General features: G+C 51.6%; 1 protein-coding gene across 3 annotated transcripts in view; it reads right to left on the reverse strand.

Annotated features, from left to right (window-relative positions):
* The window catches only part of PHC2 (polyhomeotic homolog 2), a 114457-nt gene that overhangs the window by 39849 nt on the left and 60343 nt on the right, over positions 1 to 14265 (reverse strand). For 2 of the 3 annotated variants that reach the window (XM_043909660.1, XM_043909659.1), the window contains exons 2-7: positions 8924 to 9133; positions 6166 to 6324; positions 4871 to 4948; positions 4232 to 4396; positions 2065 to 2217; positions 694 to 1006 (exon numbers count right to left, since the gene is read on the reverse strand). In XM_043909660.1, coding sequence (XP_043765595.1) covers positions 694 to 1006; positions 2065 to 2217; positions 4232 to 4396; positions 4871 to 4948; positions 6166 to 6324; positions 8924 to 9079 — 1024 coding nt within the window. In that variant the 5' untranslated portion in view covers positions 9080 to 9133. Of the gene's footprint in view, positions 1 to 693; positions 1007 to 2064; positions 2218 to 4231; positions 4397 to 4870; positions 4949 to 6165; positions 6325 to 8923; positions 9134 to 14265 lie in introns of those variants that run through there. The other variant, XM_043909661.1, reaches the window with a different exon arrangement.

Below are 14265 nucleotides of genomic sequence, written 5' to 3' on the forward strand. Positions count from 1 at the left end.
ACTGTGCCCACCTGGGAGGCAGAGCCCATGTCTTATTTATCTCGGCACCCCTGGAACTGGCAACATAACCGACACATATTAGTCAACAAATGTCTGTTGAGTGATGAAAAAATAAACTCACTTCCTCATCTCCCTGTGTGGTTCTTACATGCCTCTGGCTAGCCCCTGTCCTTTTTTTGCTGACTCTTAGAGAATTTCAAAATAGTGTAACTGCCTAACCTCCACTGCCTAGGTGAAGAGCTATGATTGGGTACCCTGAGAATCATGGTACCCATTGTGAAGAAGGTCTTGTTTGGGATTGCCCTGCGGTCCAGTGGTTAAAACTCTGCACTCCCACTACAGGGGGCACAGGTTCGATTCCCTATTAGGGAACTAAGATCCCACATCTAAGTGTGGCCAAATAAAAGAAAATTAAATGATGGAGCATTTATGTGAACAAGGTTCTCCTCTTAAAAAAAAGAAAAAGAAGGTCCCATTTATTTCCACTAACACGGCTTCCTTCTTTAAAGCTGGACAAGAAGCATGAAAGAGAATCTGGAGCTGAAGAACATCTCAAGACTGCAGAAGGGGAAATAGAGACCCATGGCTGACATCTTACCTTGCCCATGGGAAACAGGAGAGTGTGAAAGTTTCCCCCGACCCATCGTCCCTCTAAGTTTTCTGGGATAGGATCCTACCTCCTGGAGCCCTTACCTGGTGCAACGAGCGGGTGGGCAGCCACGGCGGGCACCATCCGGCTGAGCCCAGCCCGGCCCTCCAAGCTCCCGGGCACACTGCCGTGGCTGTCTCCTCTCTTGGGTGGCTCTGTCACACTGTCAGTTGTGCCAGACTTGGCACCTGCAGGGGAACCCTGAGCGGTGCTTCTGCCCTGTGATGGGGTAGGCAGAGGCTGGCTACCACCTGGCGTGGGCTTCAGGGCCAAGCTGGTCAGGACAGGCTGGGTGGGGGTAGGGCCCGAGGCTGCTGCAGCTGGTGTCTGCTGTGATCGGAGGGTCAAGTTCTGTACCTGGAAAAGAGGGGTCTGTAGGAGTCCAGAGAATGTGGGTGTGAGCAATGCCAACACACAGTTCAGACAGGGAAGGAGTTAGGGATGGATCCAGGAATGCTGAACATGAGAGTGAGTTGTTAAATCAGAAAGAAAGCAAGAGAGACAAGAGACAAGGGGCTCAAGGAGAAACCAGGAGCAGAGTTTCTAAAGGGGACAGACAGAGTGCTGGTCATTGGATTCATCAGAAACCAAATTCTGAGCAGGGATGTCTGCCTTGGCTGGGGCAGGCTGGGGCAGGCTGGGGCAGGGAGGCCAGGGCTTCTTCTCCCTTCTGTTACCTCCCCTCCTCCCCCAATCTATCCAGATGGGCTGCGTACCACTTAGAAAAAATCATGGCAGGGCATGGGGCTTCCCACACTGGGAAAGGCCAGGGCAAAAGTGAAAGTGAATTGACCAGCAAGGTCTCCCAGGTGAAGGATTATCCTGTCCTGAGGATCGGGTTTACACATCAGGACGGGCGGGCTGACTCAACTTGGTCCCTGGCACCCTCTGCTGGACACACAGAGGTTACGCCAGTCTCGCGTCTGATCCCCATCCCTTAGATGGGGCTGGTTCCTCCCCACCACCCAAAGAATCTTTACAGCCACAGCTGTGTCTGTGTGCTCCCAGCAGAAGGAAGGGGCCTAGGACTCATCCTTGCCCCCTCTTCCATGCCGTTTTTCCTGATTCCTAGAGCTGCTAGCATGTGTAATCAGAGCGGAATTTTCCTCTTAAAAAGCAATGACAGAGCTCATCCTGGGGAGGGTGTAAGGTAGTGAGGGCCACCGTTACTGGCGATCACACTTGCTCCCGCCCCCTGGCTGGGGCCCGAAGCAGAGTCAGGAGTGGCCGAGGCCTTCTCAGCGAGGAATCAAGGAGTGAGTCTAGGGGTAATGGGACGCCGTCTCCCACCTGCTTTCCTGGAGCACCCCAAGACGTTCAAAGCTCCTCCAGGGCTCGGGCCCAGACCCAGCATCAGTGCCCCCTCGGCGGGGGTCCCCACCCTCCCTGCCCACCCACAAGCATGGAATCCTCACCTGGGCGGGGGTGGGGGGCCGGGCGGGGGAGCCAGTGCCGAGCTCAGGCTGCACGGTAGCGACGGTGGCCGTGGGCGTGAAGATGAGCTGAGGGGACAAAGGAACAGTGCCGCCTAGGCTCCTAGCTACCTGCACCAGGTTACCTGGCTGGGCCTGGAATCACAGGAAACGAGGCGCCTTTTACCTGCCCAATGTGGGCTCAGCCACAGGACACGACAGCTCAGCCAGGGAGCAGGCGGGGTTGGGGGGAAGTGGGGGAGGTGGGAGAGGGAGCGAGTCCAGGGGTGTCTCCTGAAAATCTCAGCCCCTCAAGTCCTGATCCAGGCTGGGCAGGGGAGAGCCAGGCTAGGGGGCCGTCCTGGGGCTGCACCAAGTCAGGTGTACTTCAGAAGCCTCTGCTAAGAGCTCACCCCAGAGGAGGGACCAATAAGGACGGCTGGACACCCTCAAGTCCCTCTCTGCAGCATCCCGGGGAGCAGGGCCCCTGGGCTGAGACAGATGCCCTGGAACCATGTTCTAAATCTCACCTGCAAGTTATGTGGCAGCCTGGATGGGAGGGGAGTTTGGGGGAGAATGGATACATATGTATGTATGGCTGAGTCCCTTCGCTCTTCACCTGAAACCATCACAACATTGTCTGTTAATCAGCTATACCCCAATACAAGATAAAAAATTAAAAAAAAAAAAAATCTAACCTGCTCTGGACTCTAAGTGTGGGTCAGAACAGGACTTCCTGCCAGAAGGGATCAGATTAGATTCTTTTGGCCATTTTTTAGTCAAATTTAGACTGGGCTGTGTGTGTGTGTGTGTGTGTGTGTGTGTGTGTATACATGCATGAGCAGAGACAATAGTGTCAGAGGAACCAAGAGGAACCAAGTTGTACTTGTGTCTACATCTCCTTGAATGGCATGCAGGGACTGAGGGTCTCTGTGTGACACTCCCACCCCTGTGAGTCCAGCTCTGGACATGTATATGACAGCATACCTACTCCTCTGAGCAAGGGCACCCCACTTTGGGGAGGGAGGTGGCCAGGATCCAGGGCTCCAGCGGGAGCAATTGAGCCAGAGAAGGGATGGGGTAAACTGAAGACAGAACAGGTTTGGGTTGTGTCACGTGGGCTGCCTGGCTCCCTGGAGAAGTGGAAGTCTGGTCCCCATGGGTGTCTCAGAGGCTATTCCCCAGGAATGGAGCTGCACCTCAGTGAGTTCAGAGTCAAGAACGGATGTGCTGGAGCAGAACCAGAAACGCTCCCAGTGTCAAGCTCGGGCCACAAAAACTAGGCGAGGGCTGGGGCCATATAGCCTTCAGGATTACCATCCTGTCAAGGAGCTGGAGGGAGCACAATTCAGAGCAGAGCCGGGAGACTGGACCCACAGTGGGCTGAGCCCAATCTAGACCTAGACCTGCCTGCTTCCTCGGGTGAACAAATACTGCTGCTTTCTTGGGAAAGTCTGCTTAATTTTAGGAACCCCTCAGCTTCTTATGGGCCTCTGCACCTCTTAGGGACAGGTATCAAGGTGGGACTCTAGGTATGTTTGTGGAGGGCTGCTGATACCGTCCTGAGTACATTCGGCCCAAGCAAGCCCACCTGATGAATGTTTGACTGGGTGGCCCTGATGGGAATGTGGGCCCGGCTGGGAATGCAGTGGTGACAACACAGGTCCTGGAGCTGGCGGCCGCCTTCACCACCCGGGCTGGAATGCACTTTTGGCCCTGAACTAGTGGTGGCCAATCCCTGCAGGACAGTCCCAGTGGACTAAGACCCCACTTCTGCAGGGTACTCGGATGTTTGTGCACTTGCTTGTCTTACGTGTCGGAGTGGACAGACCACCTGGGTTCCCTACTGTAACTAATTTTAGGGAGTGGTTTCTGATAAAAGGAGGATAATTCTGTTTCACTCTCAGAGGGAAAGGAAAGGAGGCATCATGGGTAACTTAATTTTGGCCTAGAACCCTACCTTTCTTTGAGTCATGGCACCGATATCAAAGCTCCCGTCAGCCTTCCAGGCTGCCTTCTTTATGCCACCCCTGCTTTCCTGCCAACTGTCCGCCTGGTGGTTCTTCCCCACCCTTCTCTAATTCCCACCCTTCTTTAATCATCCAGCTCCCAACTTCTCTGCCTTTGTCCTCCTGGCTTACCTGAGCCATGGCCCAGGCTGGGGACTCACCATCTGTGCCCGGAGATACATCTGTGCTTGGCTTGCGGTCAGGGCTGGAGAAGATGTGTTGCCCAGAAGCACAGCCTGCTGGGTGATGCCCGAGGCTGCCGCCGAGTTGACGCTCTGAGCCCGGTTGATGAGCTGGGCTGCTGCTGGGGAGGCTGCCAGGTTGATCTGGGGAGAGAGATGCGTGCAGTAGGAAACAGGTGCTTCTGTGGCTTAACTCTGCACCCCTTCATCCACTTCTTTCTCTCCACCTCCTCTGTTCCTTCGCGGACTCAGCCTTCTTTAGGACCAGCTCTGATCCTTGGGTCCTAGATCTCCCCCAGCACTGCTGCATCTCTGGCCTGTGTGCAGTGCTGACGGGAGGACCCCATGGGAAGAGGGCTGAGGCATGAACCAGGAGCCCTGACATTGTAAAGATGACAGGGAGTTACTAACCGAAGTTAGAAAGTGGCACACATCTTTTTTTCTTTCCTGGCAAGAGTGATAGATTCCAGCCATGATTCTACATGACTGAGGATTCACCACCATTGCATGTGGAGGCTCATGAGCATTTTGGGCAAAGTGGAAGGAAGTGGTCCTGGAGGAAGGAAGGAAGGTCCTGGAAGGAAGTGGGCTTGGCCTGCTGCTCCCCACCCTACTCACCGAGGATGACTGGGCAGGGGCCTGTGCAGACACACTGCTGCCTGAAGTGCTCCCTTGTCTGTTGGCCACCAGGCTTGCCTGGGAAAGAAGAATCCCTGTCACTGAGGCCCAGATCTCCTCCAGCCATTCCCTCAGCCCCCACCTACTACGCGATGCACTGCAGGGCAGTGATGAGGAGTCATGTCCTTATTCTGGCTCATCTGTGGGCCCTCAAGCAAGTGCCTCGGCTTCCTCTTTTATACAGTGGGGACTGCTTGCAGGATTGCCGAAAGGCTTACACGAGGCCAAGCGTTTACACAGAAGCACTCCGGCTGGCAGCTAGGACCATCACCCATGTTTCCAGCTTTCTTCAGCTCCTCACCCTGCCTCCCTCTATTATACCCGGCTCAAGGCTCCCACGTGGCGAGCTGGGCACAGACTGTCTGGAATGTCCAGCCTGTGCTCTCCCCTTGGCCAGCTTCCTCTCATCCTTCAGTTCCTTCAGCAGACATTCATTCATTCATTCACTGTTGCTCCAGCAGAATTCATTCATTCATTCATTCACTGTTTCTCCAGCAGACATTCATTCATTCATTCACTGTTCCTCCAGCAGACATTCGTTCGTTCATTCACTGTTCCTCCAGCAGAATTCATTCATTCATTCATTCACTGTTTCTCCAGCAGACATTCATTCATTCATTCACTGTTCCTCCAGCAGACATTCGTTCGTTCATTCATTGTTCCTCCAGCAGACAGGCCCCCACCCACCCCCAGACTAAGGTGGGCCTCCTTGTTACTCTTCTCTTTGGGAGAGCTTATCAGCACTCTGATATTCAGCTACTTTGCTTTCTTATCTATTTGGGTTTCTGTCTACTTGCTGTCTCCCCACCACAAGCTCCAGGAGGACAGGGTCCACGGTGCACCCAGGGCTGACATGAACTCTGGCATAAACATTCTGTTGACTGGATGACTGAGCTCTTCTCAGCCACTGAGGGCAGATGGGTGGGCTGAATGGGCGATGGCCTTCTCCTGCGGATGCCTTCTCGCACCCTCAGTCCCCTTCCTGCGATGCGGTATTGTGGTGAGGCAGGCAGCCGGCGGTCCTTCCTTGAGCAAGGTCAGCTCCCCTCAAGAGCTCTGTGGCCCCCGGGGGAGGTCTGAGCCTCCCAGAGCCTCTCTCCTCATCTGCTGAAGGACGCAGATGACAGTGGTGCCTACTTCGCAGGGGTTCCATGACGATGCAGTTAGAGAATGTGTGGGAGGGGAGGGGCACCTGCCTCCTCCCCCTCTTCCTTTGGCGGCATCCTCGGTCTCACCTGCTGCACGGCCGCCAGGCTCTGGAGCTGGGCGCTGCTGAGGTGCTGCTGCTGCAAGGCCGCCGTCTGCAGCATGAGGTGCTGCTGCTGGGCTGCATACATCTGCTGCAGGTACTGGGCCGCTGTGCTGGGCTGCCGGTGCAGGGCCTGCTGGATCACCTGCGGAGGGTGTGGCGGGGGAGGGAAGAGCCCCTTCTGCGGCCAGGCCTGCTCCAACCCCTCCCCCCGAATGACCAGGTCTGTGATCCCCACTCGCCAGAGAGTGGGAGAGACAGCTGTTTGCACAGGTCCACACGTTCTCGCCTGATCTATCCCCATCTCTCTTCAGGGTACATGCTCCCTGTTCTTTCCAGATACCAGTGGCACATGCCTCTCTGACCACCCTCAGGTCAGGAGAGAGGAGACCCGTCCCACCGGGTCCTATGGCAGGCTTGTTAGGTACCCCTCCCTGCCATTCTGCAGCCTCAGATGAGGGTAACAGGACCACAGGGGTGATGATGACAGAGCGAACTGAAGCTCAACAAGGCAGAAAGGGGGAAAGGGATGGGAAGAAAGAGAGACAAGTTGGAAGTGGGGGCCTATTCCAGTCAGCCAAACTAAAACCTATGCAAGGGCAACACCCTCCTGGCAGGGTCTGCCCCCAGCTGCTGAGAGGTCCTACTGGTCCCTCAGGAGACTGTCTCTCTGGCCTTGCGGAGCAGGGATGCTACAGCCACAGAGATGCTACAGGTACAAGGATGCTGCGTTCCTCTTTTACTTTCTCCCTCCTTCTCTCCATTGCTCCCCCTCTTGAGCCACCATCTCCCACTAGTCTTACTGCTATTCCCTCTTTTGGATAGGACTGGCTGAGCCACACTCTCTGGGAAACAACAAACGGCTGCTCTTTGATCCCCTCCCACTCTCCCATTTCTCAAAGCCTCTCCTCCACCCTCAGGGACAGGGAAAAGTGAACGCCTGTCCTCCAGCCCTGAGACCCTCTATCTTCTTCTCTATTCTCCTCCTTTCTTCTTACCTGGTCACTCTCCTGCCATCTTCCCGGGGTGGGGGGTGCCCTACTTGGGTCCTGGCCAGGCTTTGGCCCACTTCCCACCCTTATTCTGCTGAATCCCTTGGCTATAGGGCTGCTCCTGCCCTGGGTTCTGCCCCTTGGCAATGAGCCTCCAGTCTAGCTCTCTTTGGCTCAGAGTGATTTCCAGGGGCTGGTGGTTCTTGGACAAAATCACCTTGGGGCTCAGATTGGGGGTTTTATAAAAACAGGCTGATATCACAGATTCTCCATGGGCTCTGGGGTCTCCCCAGATACCCCTTCCACATATCATCTCCTCCATATGCTTCCTTCAATGCACTTTCCCCTCTGAGGTTCCTGCTTTACATGCACTCAGTTCTTATTCCTTGTTCTCCCTGTAATTCTTTCTCCTTATTCCCTTTATCTAGCCTTTCTATCTTCCTTAGACTCCTAAAAGCACCTCCCAGCATCCAGATAGCAGTCGTAGAGACAGACTCTTCCTCCCTGGAGGATGTGAACGAATGGAAGTAGGAGGCACCCCACTGGTTCTGCTTGGGTGAGGAACACAACTTCTGGTCACTCCACTTGCCAGAGCAGAAACCGCCATACCTTTTGCCTAGAATTGTGGTGAGAGGCAGGAGAGGCGGGAGGGCACCTCCTAATGCCAGCAGCTAGAAACTGGCGCTAAAATACTCATGTGCAAAGGGCCCAGAGGAGGAGGCTCTGGAGGAGGCAGCAAGGATAGAAGCGTGGTGCTATTAAGTGTGAGGCAGAGATAGCTAGGAGAGGAAAGATTCCAACGTATCTGATGGGGTCTGCTCTAACTAGACTTCTCTGGCTCTCCCACCATCTGCTACGGCTTCCTCTCCATCCCCGAATCTGGGCCTAGGGCCAAAGCAGGCTAAGGACACTCAGCTGGGACACTCAAACTGCAACAGCGAAGCCATCAGAAAACACATCTCTTCTGTGGTCTTTCTTTTCTGCCTAATTTATCCAGGAACTTCAACCAGACATTGTAGGGAATAAGAGCGCAGGTTTGGGGTGGGGGGCAGGTGAGAATCAAGTTCAGCATTTTTGTCTTTACCTGCATGACCCTAGATAAGATACTGCTTTCTCTGAGCCTCAGTTTTCTCAACTATAGAATTGTGCCTAATAAGAACCCTCCTCCCAGCTGGAGGAAAAGATAAATAGGCAAAATGCTTTGGACAGCATGGGGTGCGTGGCAGATGGCAGGCAATGTGTGGTCATGACTGCATTTTGGAAGAGTGTGTAGTCACCCAGAAGGCCTCCCGGATGACATTTTGCAAACCACTGCTTGAGGAAAGAAGGCAGAAGGCTGCAAAGACAAAGGGTTGTTTGGGGGTCCTTTTTGGTCCTCTGTGTATTAGAGAATTCGATTTGTCACGGGGCAATGGTCACTTAGATAGAGGGTCTAGGTTGCAGCTGAGCTGATCCTGATCATTTTTTTCTGTTTGCTAGTTTCACTTGTCTGCCCTTAATAATTTCACGTGCATCTCCTCCCCAAACGGCCCTGTGGGGTCTGAGTCACCAGGTAAGAAAGGAATTTTCCGGCTCTGCTAAGTATTTCCACTCTCCCCAGACCTCCTCAAGGGAACCCATCTCGCATCACTGCTTCTCCAATGATGCACAGACATTTGCCACTAACACACGCCCTTGTATGGCACCCTGGCTGTCTGACCGGACCACGCCAACATGTCCTCCTGGTTAAGGAGTCGTCAGGCGGCATCTTACCTGCACAGTCTGCCGGTCAGGGATGCCGCTGTACACAGAAATCTGGGGCCCCGTGGGCCGGCCACCCCCACCACCGCCGCTATTGCTGCTGCTGCTGACGCCGCCGGCACTGCTGGTGCTGCCGGACGTATGGGGGACCGGCAGCTCGTTCTCCATGGCCTACGGGATGGCACAGTCAGGGTGCTCAGGTAGTGGATGAGCAGGCAGGGGCTGGGAGGAAAGAGGCAGAAGGGAAATGCTTAACAAACCAGAGAACGCACAAGTAGGCATCTGTCTCCCCCAGCCTTTGGTGGGACCACTTCTGAACCAAGGTCTTGAGCCACCCCGGCCATCAGGACAGGGCTCGCGAGGCGAGATGTGAAATCAGGTCAGCCTGAATCTAAACCTTATGACCTGTTATTCTGCTTGGGGAGGTGAAAAACAGCCATGGAGGATCCCCTACGATGGGCTTCCTAGCAGTGATTTTAGGGAGCATCCTTTGCACCAGCAACCTTTTCATCGGTGGGGTGGAGAAACCGAACATCAGAGAAATTATTACTTGTCTGTATTTAAACAGGCAGTTCTTGAAAGAAATGGGATCAAAAAATCTAGAGAGATCAGAAGGAGAGAAAGAGGCAATAAAATAAGCTGTAGTATTTGTCTTGTTTGCCAAGACAGAAGAGCTTCGAGTATGTTTGGAGCCTGTTTCCTTCCCAAAGTACTCAGCAAGTGTTCCCCGGTCTATGCTGAGCAGGACACCACGCTGAGCAATGTGGGGGAACCACAGGCTTTGGAGTCAGAGAGACTTGGGCTTGAGTCCTGGCTCTGCCACTTACCAGCTGGGAAGCCTTGGCAAGTCACTTCTCTAACCTTCTGTCTTAACCTGGCAGACACAAGGCTGAATGGGCTGTTGGGAGGATATTAACAATACAAAGTGCTAGGTGGGGAGTCGAGCATATACTGAGGGTTCCTCATGCACTGGCTGTTGTGGTTATTAAAACTGTCCCCAGCCTGGCTCCCACTGTCCAGTTCCAACAGATCGATCCTCTTCCAAGGTGGAACTGGCAGAGTCTCCTGGAACTTCTATCCTGGGCACTAAGGACGGAAGTGCCAGAAATTCCTATAGGGACCATCGTACGCTTGGGATTCAGAACTGGAAGCTGTGCATCCCTCAAGGCAATGTGATTGGAAGTGGAGAAGAACTGAGAAAAAAGGAAGGAGGAGGGAAACTCATGCCCAGGTCTCAGGTCAAGTTCCTCTCTTTTTCTTCTTTCATGCTATTCCTAAAAATCCTAATATATATGTGTGTGTATAAGCTTTTCCTTCTACCCACTCCTCCATATATCTAAAGACCACACTTCTTCATCATCCTATCATAGAGTTCAATTCTCTGCTTGCAGATTATGCCAACTTAATAAATGAAGAAAATAATAATATATTGAGAACCTTAGTGCAAAGAACTAAAATAGTCATTAATAACGCCCTGCCATCTTCTTCCCAACATGCTTAGTTTGGAGGTCGTCAGCATTCCTCAGGATGCTGTCCTCAGACTGGGTGGGTTTTACCACGGGCTGCAAAAACTATGGGTGAAGGCTCAAAGACAGGAAGGTTGGAGGTGAGGAAATCCAGGTTACTCCCAGTGGAAGGCAGCAATTTGAAGTTCAGAAGCCTATGGCTTCCAAGGCAAAGCAAACAGCACTCATGACCTGGTCCTTAAGCAGTGATTTCCCCTAGCTTTTTAAAATTTAATTTTATTAGTTTTTAAAAATTTATTGGCCATGCTATGCAACATGTGAGATCCTGGTGTGCATTTCGGCTGAAGACTTTGTCACATACATCACATTTAAATAATTTCTTTCCTGTATAAATTTTCTGATGTCTACTGAGGTTTGAGCTGTCAGTAAAGGTTTTGCCACACTCAAAACAAACAAACAAACAAACAAAACATGTGAGATCCTATTTCCCAGATCAGGGATTGAACCTGCGCCCCCTTGCATTGGAAGTGCGGAGTTTTAACCACTGGACTGCTAGGGAAGTCCCTCTCCTAATTTTTATGTCTGTTTTTACTGCCACAGAGCAAGGCTGTCCTCCATGAATTCTCTTTGTCCCAAACTGCACTCAGCTCTAGGACTCATTTTGGCCACTCACTTGTTAAGAATGCTTATGACGATAATGGTGGTGCAGGCTGATGAAACAGCAAAGCCAACAAGTATTTCCTGTGCTCTGCTCAGTTGAAATTTACCTTATGTTCCATGGAAGGAAGGGTTGGCTCAATAGAAAGCAACAGAAGGCATACTTCTGATCTTGCAGAAACTGACAACCTAGTTGTAGAGATGAGGCTCTGTTGGAATTAGGAGGCTCACCAAGCAACAAATCAGTAAATGAGAGTTATGTTCAAACTTGGAATATCCCACAGAATCTCAAAGTCTTCTTTTAGTTCAGTGCCCACCTCCCTTTTCCAAACTGTTGACCAGAATTGGGTTTCAGTTTTTTGCTTTGCGTCCCACCCTAGGAAATCTCAGCGGAAGTAGTATACTTACAAACATCAACAAATAAAATGAAACAAGGCAGCAGCCACAGCAAATAAAGGAGGGGGCAGCCTACATCCTGAGTGGTCAGGCTTCGGCTTGATTGTGTTTTTGCAGTGGCCAGGGCAGATCTTGGGCACAGTGTGCACTCAATTCTTGATGAGAAATAAAAGAAGACAACATTCTAAAGACAGCAGGGCATTTGTTTATGGAAAAACTGCACAGGCAAGATAGCAGCTGCTCCCCATGTGAGTGAGAGAGAGGGGGAAAGAGAAAGAGAGACAAAGAGAGAAAGAGAAAGAGAGAGGGAGAAAGAGAAAGAGAGAGAGAAAGAGAAAGAGAGACAAAGAGAGAGAAAGAGAAAGAGAGAGGGAGAAAGAGAGAGAAAGAGAAAGAGAGAGAGGGAAAGAAAAAGAGAGAGAAAGAGAGAGAGAGAAAGAGAAAGAGAGAGAGGGAAAGAGAAAGAGAGAGGGAGAAAGAGAGAGAGAAAGAGAAAGAGAGAGAGAGGGAAAGAGAAAGAGAGAAAGAGAAAGAGAGAGAAAGTGAGAGACTGACTTTAGCAACAAGGGGACACAGTCTGTTTCCTGAACTCTCTTGCCCGTCTGCCCGTTCCTTCTGCTCCCAAGCCTCCTCTCTTCTTCACCTCAATCTTGGCTTCTGCACCCCGCTTCTGTCTTGATGATTTTTGCTCCCAGCCCCTGGTTTCCCCATTCCTGTTGCTGCCCCCTCAATCCCATCCCTTCTCACCCCCCCCCCCCCCCGAGCTCACAGCTGCCCTCCCTTCCCCCACCCTCCTGTGCCCGCACACTCACCTCTCCTCTGGACTGCGTATCCCCCTCCTCTCACCCCCTTGCCCTCCTCCCGTGGACCCTGACTGGTGACTCCAGTTGCTCCGAGGAGCTCTCTCCCTACCCCTCCCTGCTGCTCACTCCTGGTCCCGCTCCCCTGGCTCCAGCTCCCTCTTCTGTCTCTTGGGGCCCCCCAGCCTGGCTCTCCCTCTCCCCGAGGCCTGATCAGGCACGTCCTCTTTTTCATTCTCAGGCACACTCTTACTCTCCGGACAGCACATGGAGAGTGAGGGAGACTCCCTCTTCCTCCCTTCCTGCTGGCTGTTTCTCTCTGTTCTAGCTCTGACTTTTGAAGGCTACCACTGGCTCTCCGGTTACTCTCTCTCTCTGGCTCCCCTGCAGTCTCTCCTGCGAAGCACAGAGGAGGGAAGAATAGACTCTGCCATACAGACTAGGGATCACTTCAAAGGAGAAGTAACATTTGAGCTGCCCAAACCTACACTGTGTCTCTGCTTTCAAAGCATGAAGCTGCCTATTCCCACCTTCCACTTGTCAACCACTTCTAGAATGTTCCCCAATCAACATGTTCCTAGTTTTCCCACAACCTGAACATCTGATGAGCATCTATAGCATGGGAGGTATGCTTGCTAAGTACTGGGAACTGAAAAGAGACACGGACCCTCATTTCAACATTCATAACTTTTGCAGGCTTATCAGAAATGGTGACACCTAAAGCCCTGTAGCCCAGAAAAAAATGCACAGATATATAAAAAAATGTGCTTACAATTGTAGAGGTTAATGAATCTTTGAAAGCCTGTCCCTTAACTCCTGACTCCATTGCTTAGTTGGTGGGGACTGGGCATAAAGTACAAATTTAAAAATAAAAATAATGTTGCCCACCCTGATCTGAGTTCCAAATGAGTGGTAAGAGCACATGTACTGGCATTCCGAAGAGTGGTGTGTGGAGGGATGTGCGCAGTGTGGTGGAGGGAAAGAGAAGGAGGGTTTCGCTAGGTTTCGTGCATGCAGAGTAGTTCCTGCTGCAGGTGAGCAGATCACCAGCCTTTCCCTCTGCCCGTTCTCTGGTGCTCAGTGTCCCAGGAGAGGAGACATGCTAAAGAAGGCAGGGCATGGACTTAGGAGTCCAGTAATCCTAGCTTTGGGAATGCCAGCTCTGCTGTGACTAGCTGCATGGCCTTGGGCAACCACTATCTATTTCCAGAATTTTCACCACCCCAAACATAAACTCTGTCATCATTTAGCAATAACTGAATGTCCAGCCCCTGATGAATTCTAATCTACTTTCTATCTCTATGAATGTCTTTTCTAGATATCTCATATAAGTGGAATCATGTAATATTTGACCTTTTGTGTCCAGTTTACTTCATTTAGCACATTTTCAAAGACTGGAGAACGGAATGGAAACCCATTCCACTACTCTTGCCTGGAGAATCCCCAGGGACAGAGGAGCCTGGCGGGCTGCAGTCCATGGGGCCACAAAGAGTGGGACATGATTGAGTGACTAACATTTTCACATTTCACTTTCACTTTTCAAGGTCTATCCGTGTTGTAGCATGTATCGGAATTTCATCCCTTCTTATGGTTGAATAATGTTCCATTGTATGTATATATCACATTTTGTATATCAATTCATACATTGATGCACACTTGTGTTGTTTCTACATTTTGGCCACTGTGAATAACACTGCTATGAACATGGGTGTACAATTACCTATTTGAGTGCCTGCTTTCTATTCTTTTTGGGTATACACTTAAGAGTGGAATCGCTAGATCATAAGACAGCATATTAAAAAGCAGAGACATTACTTTGTCAACAAAGGTCTGTCTAGTCAAGGCTATGCTTTTTCCAGTGGTCATGTATGGATGTGAGAGTTGGACTATAAAGAAAGCTGAGCGCAGAAGAATTGATGCTTTTGAACTGTGGTGTTGAAGACTCTTGAGAGTCCCTTGGACTGCAAGGAGATCCAACCAGTCCATCCTGGAGATCATTCCTGGGTGTTCACTGGCAGGACTGATGTTGAAGCTG

This window comes from Cervus elaphus, chromosome 8, assembly GCF_910594005.1.
Source record: "Cervus elaphus chromosome 8, mCerEla1.1, whole genome shotgun sequence".
In the NCBI taxonomy this organism is placed as follows: Eukaryota; Metazoa; Chordata; class Mammalia; order Artiodactyla; family Cervidae; genus Cervus; species Cervus elaphus.